A 20357-nucleotide genomic window follows, 5' to 3' on the forward strand; every position below is an offset into this window, starting at 1 on the left:
TTTGCACCCTGTAAAATGTCTGTCCTTTAAATTGCTTGGTGAGCGCCAGTCCTCATTTATCATGTCAGCTGAGATCCACGGAACAGCAACAGCCTTGATCTTTCCTGAGGACTAGCCTGCCCTTCTCTTCGATGCAAAACAAATCTACGCTGAAATAGCTGCTGCTCTGAGCTTGCTTTTCACCCCGAGCTCCCACAAATACCCTTTAGAGTGTACCAAAGGGATTTTCTTTTCGTTCCATGAGCGCAGAAAACAGTGCTGGCCTGTCATCAGAGATTTTGCATCAGCCATAATGTCATAGACAATATATAATGTCAAACCTGTCAGAACAGGTAAGCTTGCAAAATAACCTACGATTGTGCCAAACTGAGATACAACTTGAAGGGATGGCACCTCCCTCTCCTCTTTCCTCAGTGCCAAGGGTCACCTGCCTGTTCCTGTCACAACACCCAGTGCTGTAATTCCTGCTGCCAGGAATCACTGCAGCCATGGGGGTCTCCTGGGGGTCTGCCTTCGGATCCAGTGTCCAGCTTGCTTCATTTTGCAGCCCAAGTCCGTCTTCACACCTTTGTGTGGAGATGGTGCTGAATTCCCTGACAGCACCTGAGCCACCATGCCTTCCTCCTTCCCCCTTTTCCTTTCCCCCCTTTTCCTTTCCCCCCTTTTCCTTTCCCCCCTTTTCCTTTCCCCCCTTTTCCTTTCCCCCCTTTTCCTTTCCCCCCTTTTCCTTTCCCCCCTTTTCCTTTCCCCCCTTTTCCTTTCCCCCCTTTTCCTTTCCTTTTCCCCTTCTCTTCCTTTCCCCTTTTCCTTTCCTTTCCCCCTTTTTCTTTCCCCCTTTCACTTTCCTTTCCCCCTTCCCCGTCTCCCTGCGCAGAGCGCCGAGCGGGTCGATGCGGATCGGCGCTCGCTTAGCCACGCCTGTTGCCGTGGGGCGGGGCCGGCCCGCCGCTTTTCCCGCCACCGGCGCGGCGCGCGCGGGCCGGGGCTGGGGCCGGGATCAGGATCCGTGAGGCGATGGTGGGTAAAAGGGGGGTGGTGGTGTATGTGTGTGTGTGGGGGGGGGGCACCGGGCCGGGGGGGCTGCGCCGGGGTCCCCCGGCCCTTCGCTCTGTGTGAACGTGTGTGTTGTGCCTCTGTCCCAGAGGAGGAGCCTGGCCCCCAGCCAGCTGGCCAAGAGGAAGGCGGGCGATGAAGAGGAGGAAGAGGAGGAGGAGGAGGACTGGCACCCCCCGGCGGTGAGCGAGGGGCCCCGGCGGGGTTTGGGGTGTGCAGGGGGTGTGTGTGTTTCCCCTGCCCCCGCAGCCGTGGGCAGGGGGATGCGGGGCGGCGGCGGCGCATCCAAGTCCCGCCCCGGTGCCGGATCCTCCTTCTGGGCATCAGCCCCCGCGTTTATGCTGTTTTCGCCACCTGCGCTAAAAGTTTGTGTCTGGGCATCAGCTCCCACGTTTGTGCTGTTTTCGCCACCTGCGCTAAAAGTTTGTGTCTGGGCGTGCGGCTGACGGAAGAGTTTCGGTGTGTACCGATGATGCTCGTGGTTATGGAAAAACTGGTCCCCGGGAGAGCTTCCCAATGCTTTGTGAAGGGGTGGGTGACTGGGTAACTGGGAATAGGTCAGTGTTTTTAGACAAAACGGAAGGTTACGTCTTTTGTAACAGGACACAGGAGCATCAGTTTCACCGATTATCTGTAAAACAAAGTTAAGACCTTGTTTAGCCATTCATAATGACACTAGTCCCAACGCTAATCCTAATTTACAATTATGTTCTATGTCAGACGGGTCAGAGAGTCTCACATAGTGTTTTCTGTGTCAAATCCATTTTTCTATGCCAGCAGGTGGTTGAAACCGTGCCTCAAGGTGAAGAGGCTGAAGAAGCTAACTTAACTGTGTTAAGTTCGGAAACAGATCAATGACTTGTTTATTTTCACGCCTTTCTAAGTGTTCGAAATGTAGGTTTCAGTGTGAGGCCTTTCACCTGCACAACAACAGGTGCCGTGGGAGCCTCTGGGGACGTGCATGTAGTTTGTTTTCTGCTACTGACTCTTCCTTTTCTTAATTCTGCTTTTTTGGGGGGGATGGGACAGGACTAATCTTAGTGTGGACAGGCCTGCCCTTTTACAGGGTAGCAGGTGGTTCTTGTTTTCTTAGCTAGGAGAATATTTTAAGCTTCAGGTAGGTTAAACTTTAGGGCACAGTGACCTTGGTGGTGCTGCTGGCTCCGTTATTTGGTGAGTGGTGGTTGTGCCTGCTCAGAGCTGCTCAGCTGCCTGGCTGGTGGTCTGTGTGGTTTGGTGCTCACTGAGTGTGACAGCGATGCATCTCTCTGGTCTCGCCAGACGCCCCTGAGTTGTTCTGTTGCGGTTCCGTTTTCCAGGCTCGGAAGAGGCAGAGGGCCGGCGGTGAGACGGAGAGCGGGGAATGTTACAGGTCGCCTTTCCGGAAACCCTTGGCTGCTCTGACCAACAGACCCCACTGCCTGGACAGTGCTCAGCATGTGAGTGGGTGTTGCTGCTGGCACACCATAGCATGTGTTCATCCATCGGGGAAGTCCAAGTGCTTCCGTGGCCCCATTTAATCGGAGGTATTATATGGAAGCCACACACACACAGAGTCTTTAGGAGAGGTCTTTTGCCAGCTCCAGCCATTTAATATTGAAGGAGGTGTGGTGGGGGAGCTTCCTGTAGTGGAAATCCTGAATGAGAGAGTTTTGTGGGGCCCAGCTGAAGGACAATGCCCAGGGACATGGGGCACTTTCCCCCCAGGTGGGTCAAGTGCTGGCTGCTTGCCTGGTTCTGTCCAAGCTTCCACTGCTGGAGACCGGATGCTGGACTGGCTGGGTGCTTGCTGATCCAGCATGGATGTTCCTGCAATGGTAACCCAGATCCTTTACAGGAAATGAGTTGCCTGACTGAATTACCAAGGCAGGGGGAAGCTATAGCTTTTAAAGAAATGAATAAAGCTGGTGGATTTAGGAAGATGGGAGTTCAATTTCATGCATTAGAAAACCCAAAGGAAAATCATTTTGAAAAGTGGAGTTGGTGGAGGGAATAGTGCTGATTTGTGACTTTCATCCTTTTGGATTTTCTTGAAAATAGTTGGAGTTGAAGCTTGAATAGATTAAATAGAGGAACTCTGAGCACTTGGCAAAATTGAGTTTTTGAAAAATGTCCTGGACTTGCCTTCTTGAGCAATCTCTGATTTCAGGCTTCTTAAATGTGTTTTCTTTCTGAATTCCTAGGAGGCTTTTATCCGCAGCATTTTGTCCAAACCCTTCAAAGTCCCCATTCCAAATTATAAAGGTAAGATGAGGAGGTTTAAGGATTGTCTGTGTTGGCTGACTCGGGTAAAACAGATGATGCTTAGGCCTGTCAAATACATCTGTGGGGATTATTATTATTTTTTGCACTGATGCATGTGTTCCAGAAATCCTGACTTAATTTTGAAAGAAAAATACTGGCATATTAGCAAAGTCTTCATATTTCTTACTAGTATTTAGTTTGGATAATCCTACATTTCAGAATTGGATTTTGTAGTCTTACTGCTATGCATTTGATGTAGTGCCAGGAGATTTTACACTGTATCACGAATACAAAAGCAAGATGAATTCCAAGCCACGAAGGTTTACTGTTTAAATAATGATACTAACAGACAGAAGGCTGAGGTGAAAGAGATCGTATGTGCCAGTTTTATTTCTGCTTGGCTTGGTGTGTTGAGCCTCAAGGTGATCTTCAAAACAAGATAGTTTTGAAGTTCAAAGCCTCAGCTGGTTTGAATCAGTGAAACACAAGATCTCAGAAACAAACGGGCCTGTTCGTGTCCCCTGTTTCCCCTTCACCCTCCAGCTGAAAAACTCGAATGCAGATCAACCAGTTTCACTCAAACTTTAGTTATAAAAATACGCCTGTAAGCAGACACTGAATATGGAATGACAAACCCCAGAAGAGTTTGGCAGAGTTAGCTTTGTGGAAAAGCGGATTTGTCAGGAGGCAGAAACAGAGCTATAACTGAGAGCTGCTTTCTCTGGCTGTTATCTTCCTCTCTTTCTTGGGAAGTGTGGCTGTTCAGCGTGCTCTTTTCTTGGTGTTTGTGTGTGTCTGTGTGTGCTGCTGCCTCGGTTTGTGATACACTCCTGTTTTGCAAGGAACCTTAGCAAGCAGTAGACAAACAGACCCTGATTGAATCTTTTCCAAGCAAAATCAATCCTGGGAGCACAGTTGCCCGAGTTTTGGTGGGAAAGGGGATTTCTTTTTGTTCTTATGCTCTTTTTGTGTTCGTCTCCGTTCCAAAACTGTGACATCAAAATACAGTACTAGGAAAAGGGACTCGAGCTTGTTTTCTGTTATTCAAAGAAATTGGTTGCAGGGTCAAACATCTCCTGTTGGTCATCAGAGAGAAAATAATATTAGAATATTATTCTACTCTAGCAAGTAAGTAGTGGCAGTATGTATGATGCCAGCTGTGATACTGTAGAACTTCATCACTGTTAAAGATCAATTCCTGACCTTGCATCAGAGATGCATCTCTGGCTAAGTCTGGGTTAGGTGATCCCAAAAGAGGATTTGATCCAGTATACACTGTATGTGGGAGTGTATTTATTGAGCTGCTGAGGTGCACATTCTGGAGCCCTACTTGGCTTTCAAAAAGCCAGAACAACCATCTTCGGGCAGCAGTGCCACTGCTCCATCTTTCCCTCTGTTCCTTCGTTCTGTTCTTCCCTGCCGCAGAGCTTCCCGCTGTGCGCCCGCAGAGCGCTGCCAAACAACGGCCCTGCTTAGTTTGCTGTCTGCACCAGCTGTGCGTGCACCTCCACTCCAGCACCCAATTAATTCACTGTTCCTAAACGTAATCCAACTCTCCTGCAAGGCTCAGCTCTCTTCCAGGAAGATGTTGTTCTCTGAGTTGTGCCTTTTTTCGCTTTCAGGGCCCCTGGGCTTGCGCGCGCTGGGGATCAGACGGGCGGGAGTGAGGAGTCCTCTCCATGACCCCTTTGAGGAAGGAGCTCTGGTTCTGTACGAGCCCCCGGTGCTGAGTGCCCACGACCAGCTGAAAATAGACAAGTGAGTCACCACCTGGCAGAAATGCTGCAGCTCTGACCTCCTCCTAGGTGTGGGTTTATTTGCTTTTCTCCCAAATGTGCTTGAGCTGGGGTCTGAACATCAAGGGAAGCTTGTTTCCAAGTGTTCTGCCTCTGAATTGGTTCAGGTATGGTAACAATCAAAGAAAGAATGTACCCATGCAGGATTGTTTGTGTTCTTCCATAGACCGTTTCATCTCCCACACATCAAAAATTTAAATCTGTTGCAGGGAATGAGCCTGCACGCATGGAGGAGCTGTTTAGAAAATCCTATGGCTTAGCTGTCAGTCAGAAAACATCAGCATCTAAGGGCAAGCAGAGGGAGATGACTGACAGTCAATGTTAGGCTGCCTAATGGTTTTAATTTTGAAGTAGTTTCTTTTAAGCTGCTGTTATAACTTAAAAGGGCTGTCAGCTAGATCTTCACGGGCAGAGGAGGGGGTTTCTCTCTCCAGGAATACAATTACAATATTGTTATCGAAACAGGAAAAACAATAATGACTTTTTAACTGTGTCTCTGAACAACATTCTGCCCTTGTTTTAACCACAGCCCACTTACATGGTTTCACTGATGGTTTAGACTGTGGATCAGGCCTCTGTGACTTCATTCTCAGAACTGAATTAATCCATTTTTCACTTTCTTGTTGGCGGTTACTTCCCCTGTACCAGAGGGAAGTCCTCAGGATAACAGTGAGATTTAACAAAACCTAAGCATATGCTGTGCTGGGTTCATTAATCACAGTCTTCTTCCTCGACTGCCTCCTGCAGGGACAAAGCACCTGTCCATGTTGTGGTGGATCCTGTCCTCAGCCGTGTTTTACGACCCCATCAGAGAGAAGTAAGTTTTCCATCAGGACCCGAGGGTGTGGTGGAAGGGCTTGGTGCATTTCAAAAAGCTGCAGTTCCTCTGCTGGAATTGTTACAGGTCTGCATAGACCTCACAGACTGACAGTCTGTGACAGTCTAAGGGACTCTGGTCTGTTGCAAATGTGAGGTGAACATTGGTTTTAACCATCCTCTTAGATGCCTGAATGCTGCCAATATTCTTTGTCCCTTTTTTAAGCAAAGAGTTGGGGCTGAAAGTCCTGCCTTTACTTACCTTGATGTCTGGAGATGGAGATCTGCTGACTGGATATAGTTGCAATAAACTCTGTTGCAACCCAGTCTTGAGTCAAGCAGGGCAGACTGTCCACTACTGTTTTACTGGTCAGCAGAATTGATTGGATCTGCACTTCCTGAGCCAGGAAACACTGAAGTTCCTCTTTCTGGTACCATGTTACCCGACAAAGTGTGGAGTAGGTTCCTACTTCAGTATGCTTTATTTGGAGGCTGCCCTTTACAGGTGTGAGCTGTCTCTGACCTACACATGACAGTGGACAGTGCCAAAAAATATGTTGTAAATATGTGCAACATCACAATATGGCAGCAGTGGGTACAAACCTCCAAATATCTAATGCAGGTATCTGGACAGTTAGAAGTTCATCCCAGATGCATTATATTAACATTTGAGCCTGGAGGCAGCACAGATGGAAGCTGTGATTGCTGATCTTGCAGGCTAAGCAGGTCAAGCTGGATTTGTCCCTGCCTGGCAGATCTTCACATGGCTCTGGGGGTGCTGTAGGCTGCTCATAGCTTGTACTTTTATCTCAGAGCTGGTCCTGAACCTGTGACCCGGTGTAGTGCTCGTCCCTGGCTACATGGCTGGAGGCACTCTGGTTTTGTGTGAGCTACTTCCTGCTGGTGCTTTTGTCAAGTACTCGAAGTTATGTTGGTGTCTCTGCTGGTTTTTGGCAGGTAGATATTTCTGATACAACACTTTCTGTTCTGGTCTGATGAGTAAGTCTCTTCCTGCTAAGATTCCCGTGCTGTTTTATGCAGGTGATTCTCCTAGAGAGTTGTACAGCTCTGCTCCAGCTTTGTTGTGACTTTTGCCCAGGTGCTGGATCCACAGCCAAATACAGGCTTGTAGATAGTAATATAGGTCATAATTGTTCAACTGGCTTAAATACATTCCATTAGCCTGTTGCTAAGGGCCTAAGAAAGAAAGAAAAGGACTTTAGAATGTAAGTGAAGGTGCTCCATCTTCCAGTCCTAAATAGTGGAGTACAGAGGGGTGAATCTGTGCAGGTGTGTTTAGGTTGTATTCCTTGCTCCCTGCTCTGTTGACACAATGCAGGGAGCTTGTACTTTCCCAGCACAATGCCCTGGTTTTCTCTGACTCTCTTATCATCACATGATAGAGGAACATTTTGCAGAATGTTTCTTTTTTTTTTCCCCCCTTTTATCTGTCTCAGTGATGTGTCAGAGCCTAATGCAGGGCTGAGCTCTTCTCCCACCATGTGACGTGGGTTATAACCTCAGCCCTGTGCCTTCTCTAAAGCTAAATCTGCTTTGGACCTTGAGCCCCCAGGTGAGTCATTGTGCTTCTAGGCAGAAGTGATGAAGGCTGCTAAGAGTATTCTGGGAATTAATCGGGCAGCAGAAACAGTTCTGCTCACTCTATAATTCTGTGCTTTTAAAATTACCTAATTGGGTGTCGTTAAGATGATTAACCTCTTTGAAGTGATCAATGCATGTTAATTTATGGCCTGGGCCCGCCTAATGCAGTCAAGGGTAGAAATTTCTGGGAATTCATGCCAGGAAACTGGTTATAACTGTACAATTAAAATGTAGTATGATGTCCTGCGTGTTATGAGGTACATGTTGGCACCAGCAATGTTGTTCCAAACCAGATGTGGCTGCATTTCAGTTGTGTCTCGGGTGATTTCCCTCTGTCTCATTAGAACACTGCATGTCCCCAGGGAGGTGTGTGTGCTGGTTGTTGCAGTATCACTCCTGTGCATTGTGGTAATGAAGTTGTCATTCTGCTGCTGGTGTCCCCATCCTGCTCTGAGAGAACAATTTTTTGGCAGGGAGTGAAATTCCTGTGGGACTGTGTGACGAGCCGGCGGATCCCCGGGAGCCATGGCTGTATCATGGCAGACGAAATGGGGCTGGGCAAAACTCTGCAGTGCATCACACTCATGTGGACGCTCCTCCGACAGAGCCCGGACTGCAAGCCTGAAATCGAGAAAGCCGTGGTGGTGTCTCCCTCCAGCCTGGTGAGAAACTGGTACAACGAGGTGGAGAAGTGGCTGGGAGGAAGGATCCAGCCACTGGCCATTGATGGAGGCTCCAAAGAAGAGATTGACCGTAAACTAGGTACAGAAATGTTTGCAAACTGTGCACTTGGCTGGTTTAGGTCAAAATCTTGCATTGCGAGAAGCCCACGGCAGCTGATGTGAACATCTCTGAGCTGTCACTAGAGCTCTGGAGATTGATTAAAGTCTTTCCACTAACATGTTTAGATCAGACCCTTGCACGTTTAGTAATGGTTGATCTTTTGGAATTATCCAGATCCAGATGTGTAAAGTTAGGGCAGTCCCAGTGCCTCTTACTTTGCTCCAGCCACAGGGCAGGAAAGGAGGTGGGAGGGTAATGGAAATGGGGACACTGTGGGGAAAGGAGCATGGATATACATGTGTGGAAGGGATGCTGCAGAGCAGTTGAAACAGGCAGGTTTTCCAAGATTTTTAAGGCAAAAGTTTTGGCTATTTGACTCATTTTCTATTGCTTTTCATCACCCTTCTTTTTTTTCCTTCCCCCCCTTTCCATCTGCAGTTGGCTTTATGAACCAGCGTGGCCTGCGAGTGCCTTCACCCATCCTGATCATCTCCTACGAAACCTTCCGGCTCCACGCCGAGGTGTTGCAGAAGGGCAGTGTTGGGCTGGTCATATGTGATGAGGTACTGGGGCATCTTTAAGGAGAATCCATTCCTAGCATTTTCTCAAGATCCGGGTGAAACCTGATCTGCTTTCTTAAAAGGGAAGTGTACAGTGGGAAGCAAGGCTTAGCTGTGGACAGCACCCATTCTGGTGTTTGAGAGGCTCTGAGTAACCAGATCAACCAGACTCTGTGAGCCTGAACAAGAGAGGGTGTCTTTGTGAGCCAAGATATGAGGAAAATCCAGTTGGTGGTAAATGTGGCTGCTTTGTAGTTCCCTGGCAGGGTGGGGGCACCTGCTAGGGCCCTCTCAGTGTGAAATGTATAGCAGAAAGGAGGTCCACTGCCTGCCTGACTGTGTTTGGATCATAGTCAGAGATCCTGGCCCTGGCTTATTGATCTGGCTTTCATTTGGTTTTGTCTGTACTCAAGTGAGAAATACTTTCTGTTTGGCCTGGCCTCATGTTCTGCCCAGTAATTTTTAACTTGGCTCTATTTGGAGCAAGGAGTTGGACTGGAGACCCCTAAGGTCTCTCCCAGCCTAAATAACTCTGGGATTTGTTTCTTGTGTGTAGTGTTGGCTGCTGTCAGCCATCTTATCTGGCCATCTTATTCTGTACCTGTGGGGGAAGTTTGAGGAGCACCCCCATGGCAGGACCCTCTTTCCCCTCTCTGTTGTCTCATGCTTGGGGCAGAGGTACGAGAGCTAGGTAAGGAGTCACTTCATGCTGCTTGTTCATGAGGAAACAGAGCTGGCATGACTCCCAGCTCACCAACTGCTGGATCAAGCTTTGCCAAGCCCGTGTTGTCAAGCTCTGCTTTCACTTGGCTGAAATCGAGTTGTTTTTTCGTTTATAGTTCCCTATTTATAGGTAGTGAGAGCCAGAGATGCTTTGAAGGACAAAATAAAAACAAATGTCCTCTACCTCCTTGAAATGATCCATCTGGGGCCTCGGTGGATGTTGAGGTGTCCACAACTGCCTCGTAGAGGGGATTTGTTAAATAGTGGTGCCACCCAGTGGTGTGGCTTTGTACTTGCTAGAACAGTGCTGAGAGGAGCTTATAAAGAACAAACGTCCTCATGAGTGTACTTCCCATACACCTTTTATCTACTCAGTCCGTGACTGCCTGTACTTCTCAGTGCCCCTGGGATGGGGCCAGCAGATAGGGAGGCTGGGAATGCATGTCCTTGGCCTTGTGTCTTCTGTGTGCTTTCCATAAATACTCATCTCTGATGTGGTTTGGCACTTGTAAAGAGCATCTTATCACTTGTGCTTTGTCCTACGTAGCACTCAGATGCTAATAAAGTTGCTTTTTATCAGGCATGAGAAATGGGGCCTGTGTTCAGATTACCCTGTGAGAGGTGCAGAACCTCTTTTTATTAGTGTGCAAAGGTCTGGCAATCCTGGACCTTTGCTTGTGGACTGAATTGCTTGTGATCTTGATTTTTGGGTGAAGCAGTTTTACTGGTCCAGAGTTCAGTGCCTTGTATAGGTAGCTGAAAACATCCCTGTCCTTGAACAGGAAACAGTCCTTATACCATGTGGTTCTTGTTCTTTTCATGGTAGGCCTTCTTGCCTGCATGTGACTCATATTCCTGGTCTGGGAAGCTTGTAATGTCATGTTTCCTCACATAATGGCTTCAGGTTTTCCACCAGATTCTTGCCTTTGAAAGAAGTCTGTTGCAACACTTACTCCACTACCGGGAATAGGAAAAATGATGAGATGCCTTGTGGGAGATACAGCATATCAGTGTTGACGAGGCTCTCCAAGCTGCTTCCCAACAGGGCCACTGGATTTATCGGCTTAATTCCTTTTTTTCTGTTTTTTTAAAGGGCCACAGACTGAAGAACTCTGAAAACCAAACTTACCAAGCTCTCAACAGCTTAAACACACCTCGACGAGTCCTTATCTCGGGCACCCCCATTCAGAACGACCTGCTCGAGTATTTCAGCCTGGTGCACTTCGTCAATTCGGGCATCCTTGGTAAGAGGTGAATGTGGGAGAGATGCGAGGGAGGGGGAGTTGCTGACCAGCAACAACTGAGACATTAGTGGGAGGAAAGACCATGGCAGAGGGCTTGGAAGTAGATGATCTCTAAGGTCCCTTCCAACCCAAACCATTCTGCGATTCAATGAGACTTATTCTCAGTTTGTATCCAGAAAGTCTAGGTCAAGGTCCTCTGTTCTAGAGGCTGTATATCATCAGAGCTCTGTTTCAAGAAGGTTGTAATTTAAAGTACACCAGTGTAACAGGTACTTTGGAAGGGAAATCAATTAAGGTGAAATGAATATATGAGTACTATGTGGCTGATCTTGAGTAGCTATAATGGTCAGCTAAAATGTCCATATAGGCCAGGAGTTTCTCTGACAGTAAGACCTTGGAGATACCACAGGAATTGCTGGGCAGGAAGGTCCAGCCCATAGTGGTACTTGCCACAACACTCCCAGGTTATAGCAAATTCAGAAACCCAAGTCAGGAGTGATGTCTTTGTAGGAGAGAGGCTCCACGGTGAGGAGGGTTTGATGTGACATTCTGTCTGCGTTGAGTATAGAGACAGCCTGGGAGACAGCTTTTCCCTGCTCTCATCCCCATCAGGGGGATGAAGTGATTGGTGCAAGGTGGAATAATGTATCTTGTGGAAGAGTTAGGCAACAAAGCCCAAATTTCTGGCAGTCTGCCATCCCATTTTCAGATACTCTCAGAGAAAGCTGAGGGTGATGTCTAGCAGTTGGAGTTAAGACTGCTCTTGTTTTTTAAGGCAAGGGAGGCCTATGAATATGGGGCTAACTTCATCTGAGATAGAAAAGAGTCTGGAGGAGAGATACTGATTAGTGTGAGTTTTCAGGGTCAAACACCTTCTACAACTGCTGGTAGCAGACTGAAACCTTCTGTCTCTGGCTTCTGTGCTCTGCTTATGTCTGCAAGCTCTTTGTTTCAAAAGCAAAGTAGTTTTTGCATCCTCTCCTGTATCACTGGGAGCAGGTCTACTCCTTTTCAGTGTGGAATAGCTCGTCTTTGTCAAGAGGTCACTTTCTTTCTGCCAAGGAATTAAAATAAACAAATGTGTAAATCATTTATTTGTTACTGTAACTCCTCACACATGATTGTCTCAGGTTGTTGAGCATCCAGTCCAAGAGGCTTCTCATTAATTCTAGTGCATGCACAACTTGGATTAAACACAGTTCATTGAATTATTAGCCTTACAAGCAATATTTGGGCTGTATCTTTTTCTGTTCAGCTGTTCTGTCCCCAGGAGTTCTCAAGGAAAGGATGGAATGGGGTGGTAGATGTTCTACACCTGCTTATTCCACGTGCTTCAATTTTGGGTAGTTATTACAGGGAGCTGATGTGATTTCACCCACCTCCCCCTTGACCTGTACTCTGGGCAAGATTAGTCTCCCTGTACTTCCAGTTCGTTCTTCCTGAGATGAGGTTCATAGTGGAACTACTGCAGCAAAGCTGCATGCATGCAGTAGTCATTTTTCCCACTTTCAGCCTGTGACCAGTAATAAGCAACTGATTACAGATAATTTTGGAGTAGGCACACATAATGCCTGTGCTGTTTGTTTGCAAGGACAAAATCTGGAAGTAAAAGTACAGCTGGAATGTGAACAAAAACAGTATGTGCCTGATGGTTTAAATGAAATTGTGTGACCTTTGGCTGTGCATTGTTGTTGGAGTACAAAATGATTTTCTGTTGTACTCATTTGCCTGCCTTGTTTGAATCTTTTTTCCTGGCTAGAGAAAAACCAAGTCATATGGATGGGATGAGGGTTTGTTTTATCTGCTGGACTCCGTGCTTGGGGTGTGATAACTGGTGCTGTGGGATACTGATCAGAAGTTATTTGGTAGTAGTTCTCACCTCCTCACTTCTGTTTTGTACAGGTACTGCACAGGAATTTAAAAGACATTTTGAAATGCCCATCTTGAAAGGCAGAGATGCGGATGCAAGTGAAGCTGAGAGACACAAGGGAGAAGAGAGGCTTAAAGAGCTGATCAGTATTGTGAACAGGTGAACTTCATCCCTCTTCTCTTTGCAGAGCTTTTGCATAAGCCCTTTGCATAAGCCCTGCTATCTTTCCAAATTACAGTTGTAGCTGCAATGAATTCTCTTGCCATTTACGTCTATTCAGCAAGTGATTGTGCAAGTATTTATTGCATAAGAGATTTATATAGCATGTAGCTTTAGTCTGGAAAACAGTACTGGCATGGTACAGTCAGCTGCAGTCACCCCCAAGCAGTACCCTCAGGTACTGAATCGTTATTTGACTCTTATGTTTCTGTTTTCTCCTGGGATATGAATAATAAGCCAGCATCCTTTTACTTGTGTTAAGATAACTGCAAGTGTAGGCTGGGTCAGACTTGAGATCCATCCAGCCCAGATATTGAGTAGCAGGTGGAGTATAAGGAATGTTACTCAGTTGTGCTGTTGATTGCCCAAGACCCAAAAGAGTCCAGCTCACTCTTTCATAGTTGTGTTGGCTCTCTTGGGCTAAGAGGACAGACTACTGTTGTTAGAGATGAGACTTCTGTTCCCCAAGAAGCACCTCTGTGATGTAAAATGCTGTCTTACTTACCTTTGGTTGATTTTTTCATATTTGTTTAAACCTATTTTCATGAATACAACCAGTTTATTCACATCTGCTGGCAGTTGCTTGGCTTTAAGAGCTTTTTATAGAAAAGGCTCTTGAATTCTCAGCATTGCTGGTTTCTTAATTTTTTTTAAATTTTTGTTTGTTTGTTTCTTTTGTTTTGTTTTTAAACCAATCCTTTGCAACCATCACAAATACAATAGTGCATAGTCATGATAAATTGAATTTCACACTAAGTGCAGTCTCTCTCTGTAGAGACAGTCCTGACCTTGACTCACATCAGCTGCAGAAGTGCAAGAAAAAGGAAACGTTGGGAGGAGAAGAGCTTTTATTCCTTAGGTGCATTAATTTCTCTTTATAGCTGATGGAAAAGGGGTGTAGAAGTGTGTTCAGGAATGCTTGTGGCTGGCTCTGTTGGGGTCTGTGTCCCTTCCTTTATTGTGCAACAGTCATAGTACACAAATAGGGAAGATGGAGCACACAAGGAGTAACAGATGAATCTGATAGGTTTGGTAGGAATTGCAAATGGGATGGTGATGCAAAGCCATGTGGAATCACAGGTGTAAGGCTGGAAGGGCCCCAGAGAAGGCATCTAATCCGTTTTGCTGTCCTAGGGTAGAAGATGTTAGGCCTAAACCATTTCTTAACCCCCACCCAGCACTGAAGACCTTGCAATTCCCTAGGACACCTTTTCCAGGGCATCACTGTCTTTGCAGTTGGAAAATGCTCTTAATGTGTAACATAAATCTCCCTTACTGCAGTTTAAGCCTATTATTTTTCATCCTACTGCTTATGGGTTTGGAGATCAGATTATTCCTTTATTTACCAGCCTTTGACAGATTTTGGGGCTGTCATACATCCCTGCTTTCTTCTGTAGGTTTTGTAACATATTTTTGATGTTTCCTGGCAGAACTGGGTTTCTGCACCTCTTATTCTAGTTGCTCAGTTCAGCACTTTTTCTAATTCATCCCATCTTTTCTTAAGTGTGGTAGAACTGCTCCATGGGGCATTTCCAGAGCCCCAAAGGATTTTGCCCTTTGCTGAAACCTTGGGCCATCTTGGCTGAGGATGGCTACTAAGTGGGGAGCTGCGTGCTTGTAATTTGGATTATGCCCACGGTGTGTGGTGGTTAATTCCTGTCCTCATTTGCTGTCCATCCTACTGGTCTTTGTAGCTCAAACTGTGAGTGCTGTTGGTATTTTGAGGAAGAACAGAGTTTCTCTTGTAAGTGACTGAGCTCTGTTAGGTGGAATCAAGCCTGAGCCCTCCAAATTCCATGAACCAGGTTTGGAAGTCTGTCAAAGACAGTGGGTTATCCTGAGCTCTGTAACGTGGCTTCGTGTGGATGGTGTCTGGCCTTTGCCATGTGTTAGACTGTCACAGGCTTTTGGAGATAAGATGTCAAAGGGACTGACCACATGAGGAAAACTAGTGATAAAACAGGGGTTTGATGTCATCCAAGCATCTGATCTTAATTTCTCTCCCTGCAGATGTTTAATTCGAAGAACTTCAGACATCCTGTCCAAATACCTGCCAGTGAAGATTGAGCAGGTGGTCTGCTGCAGGTACCAAAAAAGCATGTACTGTGCCTGGGAAATGGGATGAGCAACAGGAAGGACTAAAATGTTGCAAAGACCCCTTCAGTTCTTGTGGCTGCTTCCCTCTAGGAATGAAGTCGTAGCCATTGGCAATATGTTGCTTTTCCTCCTGAAGCCAGGATGGGCAACCCACAACTGGTGGTTCTGGTGTTCTGGTGGTGTGCAGCAGAGCCCTGGGCCGTGCAGAGCGTCTGTAGGCTTGTCTTCCAGCTCTGGGCTGGGATAGCAATGCTCTACCAGCAGCTTTGGGGGTTGTTCTAGTCTGTCCATACTGTAGCTAAAAAAAATTAAGCTGAAAGGAACACAATGTGCAGGTGGAGCAGGATGGGCTTTGGTTTGGGTGCAAGCTGAGACTGCAGAGCTCTTGTTCTGTTTCAGACTGACACCTCTGCAGGCTGAGCTGTACAAGAACTTCCTGAAGCAAGCCAAGCCAGTGGAGGAGCTGAAGGAGGGCAAAATCAGTGTGTCATCTCTCTCTTCCATCACTTCCTTGAAGAAGCTCTGTAATCGTGAGTTTTTCCAGTCATGTAGTGGCTTTGGGCTTTGCACTGTTGGTGGGGTTTTTTTGAGTCTCCCTTGTGCACTCCACAGTTTCTGAGCTCTGTTTATTCTGCAGACCCTGCTCTTATCCATGATAAATGTGTGGAAGAGGAAGAAGGATTTATGGGAGCCCTGGACTTGTTCCCTGCTGGCTACAGCACCAAATCTGTGGAGCCCCAGCTTTCAGGTACTGTGGAACTCAACAGTAGAGATGTGCTGACTAGCACAGGCAGCCATGAGACTGTATTTAGCATCTTATCAAATGCCCTTCCAAGGTCTGGAATTTGGGAGCTTCTACTCTAGCTTTTTCTTTCTTTCATTTTTATCCAGGAAAGATGCTGGTTCTGGATTACATCCTTGCTGTCACCAAAAGCACCAGTAGTGACAAGGTGGTTTTAGTGTCTAACTACACTCAGACACTGGATCTATTTGAAAAGCTCTGCAGGAGCAGAAGGTTTGTCTTTGGGCTTTGCTTCTTTAATCCTGTGAGACTGTACTTGCAGCCTACACTGTAAAAGAACTGTCTATTTCTACACTTTCTATCAGCAGGAACTCATGATCTCTTTTACCTCAAGTGTTCCTGAATTGGAACTACTGTGGCTGGAGCTTTGTCTGCTGGGGTCACTCAGCAGAAAATCTCTGGCCCTCTGCAAAAGTTCCTAAAGCCCATTATGAGGCTGGTTTTGACAGATTTTTCTCTTATAAGTAGGATGCTCTAAAGATGGCAGCAGTCTGATTGTAGTAAATGCTGTTCTAGGTATTTATACGTCCGGCTGGACGGCACCATGTCCATTAAAAAGAGAGCAAAGATTGTGGAGCGATTCAACAGCCCCTCGGTGAGTGGAACCTGCCAGATGCGAGCAGGTCTCCTGCCAGTTCTGAGGGCTGCGAGTAAAAGTGTGGCTGCCTCTGTGGTCTAATCCAAGCCTGCCTTTTTCCAGAGCCCCGAGTTCATCTTCATGTTAAGCAGCAAAGCAGGTGGCTGTGGTTTGAACCTGATTGGGGCCAACAGGCTGGTGATGTTCGACCCCGACTGGAATCCGGCCAACGATGAGCAGGCCATGGCTCGCGTGTGGCGGGACGGCCAGAAGAAGATGTGCTACATCTACCGACTGCTTTCGGTGGGTCAGACTCCTCTCACCTCCCCAGTGTGGAGCTCTGGGTGCCAGCCCAGACTGGGTGCCAGCCCAGACTGCAGCTGCTGTGATCTGGGCCAGGAGGGAAAGAACTCTTTTTGTGTTGGTGACCAGAATTGATTGGAACTTAATTGCTTCCTACCCTTAGATGTGTTGCCATGGAAAACCATGAAGGCTCTAGCTTGGAGGGTCATTACTGCAGTCCCTGGTTTCTAACAGTGTCTGGCTTCTGAGAAATAGAAACAACTGTGGCTTTGCAGATAAGAGATGCTCCTTTGAAGTCGTTTAGGCATCTGATTTCTTTAATTTCGTGGGATGTCTGATGCCAAAGTTGCTGTTTTTCAGGCTGCTGCCTGTTTTAGTTGGGTGTACGTGTGCTTAAGAAACAGCAGGTACATTCCTGGAATTACGGCAGCATTTGGGATGGGGCTACCAGTTAGCAGGTGGGATAGCTGCTCTGTAATGAAAAACCATGAAGGAGACTAGCATTTTCAGGCTACTGTAACACTTTTCAGATTGGGGTTTATTCTTTTTTATTTTTTTTTAAATGTGTATTTTGAGGTTGTTTTGGGGTTTTTCTTGAGTGTAAGCTTGGGTTCCTTGACCAATTATTATTTTTACTTTAACAAAACAAACATTCTTTGCCCATCTCTTCCTAATGGAGCTACGCTGCTTCTCTGGCCTGGCTGCACTTGGAAGCACTGCTTTTAGAATTAGGAAACCAGTCTGCAAATCATGACTAATCACCCCCCTCCTTGGTATTATGTTTGTTTGCAAGACAGACATTTTGCTCTTAGATTTTTGCCTTCAGAATGTAGCACACTGGGCTTTCTGCACATCTGTTTTACAAGCAGTCATCTCCCTCCAGACAGGGTGTGATTGATCTGTGTGTGGGTGAGCCAGCAAATATTTCTGATGCTTGTGTCACCCAGGGCTAGCCCTTGTTGCTGTGTTTTGGCAAGGTTGTGCTTGGGATTTTTTGTCAGGGAGCAGCTGTAGCTGCTCAGCTCTTTCCCCTTCTTTCCTGTCAGCACAACCTGGCGCAGTGTCTGAGCTTTAGCTACAAGTGGCAGCTCCACCTCTTCCTCATCCATATGTCCACTGGATCCACTCCTGTAGCCACAGTGAAAGACAAGCAGAGTGGGGTTGGATCAGGAACCAAATAGACATGGTTGGAGTGCAGCACAGTAAAACTTGCCTGTCATCTGTACTGGCTTGGCAAGGCCCTGAGGGTTCCTGACAGCTTAGTGCTGTTTGATCTGTGACACTTCCTATAACACTGGTGTCCCAATTGTGCTTCATCTCTGACTCTCTCCCGTGTAGACAGGGACCATAGAGGAGAAGATATTCCAACGCCAGACCCACAAGAAGGCCCTCAGCAGCTGTGTGGTGGATGAAGAGCAGGATGTAGAAAGGCACTTCTCCCTTGGGGAGCTGAAGGAGCTCTTCACACTGAATGAGACCACTACCAGTGACACCCATGACAAGTGAGTAGTCTGAATGATGAGTGGCTGAGATAGCAAAAGAACCACTCCACAGTTTGGTCTTGTGATTCAGGGATTCCTCAGGCATTCCTCAGGCTGCAGGAGGAAACTCAGAGGGGGGGGCCCAAGTGTCTCTGCTTCTGAAGCTGTTAACTATCTGGGGATGAGCACTTCCTTGCTGTCCTCCCTTTTTGTTGTCTTAGAAAAGCTATGCTGGCTGGACAAGTGAGCAAACTATCTTGTTGCTGCCTGTGGTTGGAAACTGTAAAATACTGCAGTTAGTGAAAAGAGAGAAATGGATCAGAGCTGCTCAGATTTGTGGAGCCCAACCTGGTCCTTCCTTGTCGCTCTCTTCCTGTTGGTCTGTGATTTCCGAATGCTGAACTGCTTCTCACTGCTAGGGCTTCTCTATCTGCTAAGAATTCATGAAGCCAACCCAAGTGCTCTTCCAGGGACTAAAACAATCCTCCATTGTCTGCCCTTCTCCCCCACTCCTGAGACCTGTGATATTGTAGCCACCAGAAAGAGAACAGGGAGTGCAGGAAAAATGCTTCACTGTGAAGGTTAAGATTCTTAGTTCAGCCAAGAGATGAAGAGGATTAGTTTTAAGGTGACTCAAAGCTTAGCTCAGTGTAGGTATCCAGTCTGCATGGCAACAGCCCTTGCTGGCAGGGCTGCTGATGCTCTTTGTCTCCTTATGTGACAGCTCAGTAGGGCATCTCCAAAACAGCCCAAGCACAACCGGGTGGCTGTAGTGGGAGCCAGGATGGAGCATTTTGGAGTATAGGGTGCTCTTTTGAATTCAGGAATCCTGATGCAATACTAAGAAGGAGTTAGCAGCAGTCACTCCAGAGCTGCTCTAAGCAATGTCCCACACCTTTCAGGGGAAACTCCACCTCAGCTTCCTTTGGGTCCTGCTGGACTATTCCCACGTGGTTAAATGTGGAGAGGGAGTGCCCTTAGAAACAAAACCTCTGGGTTTCCAGAATGTGTGAGTCACTCTGTATTTGTCAAGTTCACCAGAAGGTAATTGTGTGTTTAAATGAAACACGGTAGTAATTCAGAAACTGGAAATCCAGTTGTTGGTGTTACAGGTGGAGGGGAGTTAATCCAAATGTTCCAGGGCTGCATTTTTAAACAACCCATACACTGAAGCAGCAGAGGAGCCTTGCACTGATCTTGCACCGACTGTGTTCCAGGATCAAGTGCCGTCGCTGTGTGAACGGGCACCAGGTACGGCCCCCTCCCGAAGGCTCCGACTGCACCTCGGACCTGTCCCAGTGGCACCACTGTGCGGATAAGCGGGGGCTGCAGGACTCCGTGCTGAAGGCTGCCTGGGACGCTGCCGTCACCTTCACTTTCCATCATCACTCCCATGAGGAGCAGCGAGGGATTCCCTAACAGGTTACTGTCCCCTGTGGGGGCAAGTTTAATCCCTTTCAAGGAAAGGGGCAGTGGGGAGCTGTGCCTGCTGGACTGTTGTGTGGCTGTGGAATAGCAGAACAGCGTGGCTTCTGAGCGGCTGGAAGGGCCCTTGGCAGTGTTCAGTCTACTGCAACAGCAAGGAGTCCGTGGCTTTTTCTCTGCTGTTGTATTGTGTGCCTGAAAAACATTCCCTTGGGAACTGGGAATAACAGGACCTTGCATGCTTGATCTGACTTAGCACTGGTTCTCCTGCTGTTGGTGTCTGTGCCTTCGACTCAGCCAGGTTTAAGTTAGGCCTGGAGTTTTAGAGTGCTTGATGTGCAGTCATGTGTTTGGGTTTTTTTTTCCTTGACAGCTATGGCTTACAGCTGCTGATCAAAACTTGCAGGATCCATTTCTGCTGTGAAATGTGAACCTGGCTTATTACTTGGGAACAACAGGATTTGTACAAGGGAAAAAAATTTTAGCTTTTCTGTTGAACATCTGACTGGAAGGATCATGCAGGCGGTAGAAAATCAGGCTCTATTATGGTAACTAATTTCTAAAACCACTTGCTTTGTTATGGGCAGGATCCCCTGATCTAGCAGAGTGTTTTAATTGAGATCACCTTACCAGCCAGAAATAAAATTCACACTTTAGCACATTATGGGTCTTAAATATATTTTTATTGTAAAAATGTTACAAAAGACCAAACTATTTAAAACCTCTGTAAAATGACTGCAGACATTGGAAAGGGGCAACAGG

At 46.9% G+C, this 20357-nt stretch overlaps 1 protein-coding gene across 2 annotated transcripts; it reads left to right on the plus strand.

Annotated features, from left to right (window-relative positions):
• The first annotated feature begins 923 nt into the window (after positions 1 to 923).
• On the plus strand, positions 924 to 20351 carry RAD54L (RAD54 like). 2 transcript variants are annotated; one of them, XM_051795664.1, is made up of 18 exons: positions 924 to 1017; positions 1143 to 1235; positions 2373 to 2492; positions 3237 to 3297; positions 4920 to 5055; positions 5841 to 5910; positions 7985 to 8273; positions 8733 to 8857; positions 10671 to 10821; positions 12724 to 12850; positions 14921 to 14995; positions 15407 to 15537; positions 15645 to 15755; positions 15899 to 16022; positions 16326 to 16404; positions 16510 to 16689; positions 18028 to 18191; positions 19388 to 20351. In XM_051795664.1, the coding sequence occupies exons 1-18, from the start codon at positions 1015 to 1017 to the stop codon at positions 19587 to 19589; spliced, it is 2241 nt and encodes a 746-aa protein (XP_051651624.1). In that variant the 5' UTR covers positions 924 to 1014; the 3' UTR covers positions 19590 to 20351. The 2 variants fall into 2 exon arrangements, with proteins under 2 accessions (XP_051651624.1, XP_051651633.1); XM_051795673.1 differs by lacking the exons at positions 924 to 1017; positions 1143 to 1235; positions 2373 to 2492; ... (1 more) ...; positions 4920 to 5055; positions 5841 to 5910 and adding an exon at positions 7425 to 7482.
• Positions 20352 to 20357: the final 6 nt, after the last annotated feature.

This window comes from Manacus candei, unplaced genomic scaffold, assembly GCF_025592945.1.
Source record: "Manacus candei isolate 608988 ecotype Guabito, Panama unplaced genomic scaffold, ASM2559294v1 h1tg000005l, whole genome shotgun sequence".
Lineage (NCBI taxonomy): Eukaryota > Metazoa > Chordata > Aves > Passeriformes > Pipridae > Manacus > Manacus candei.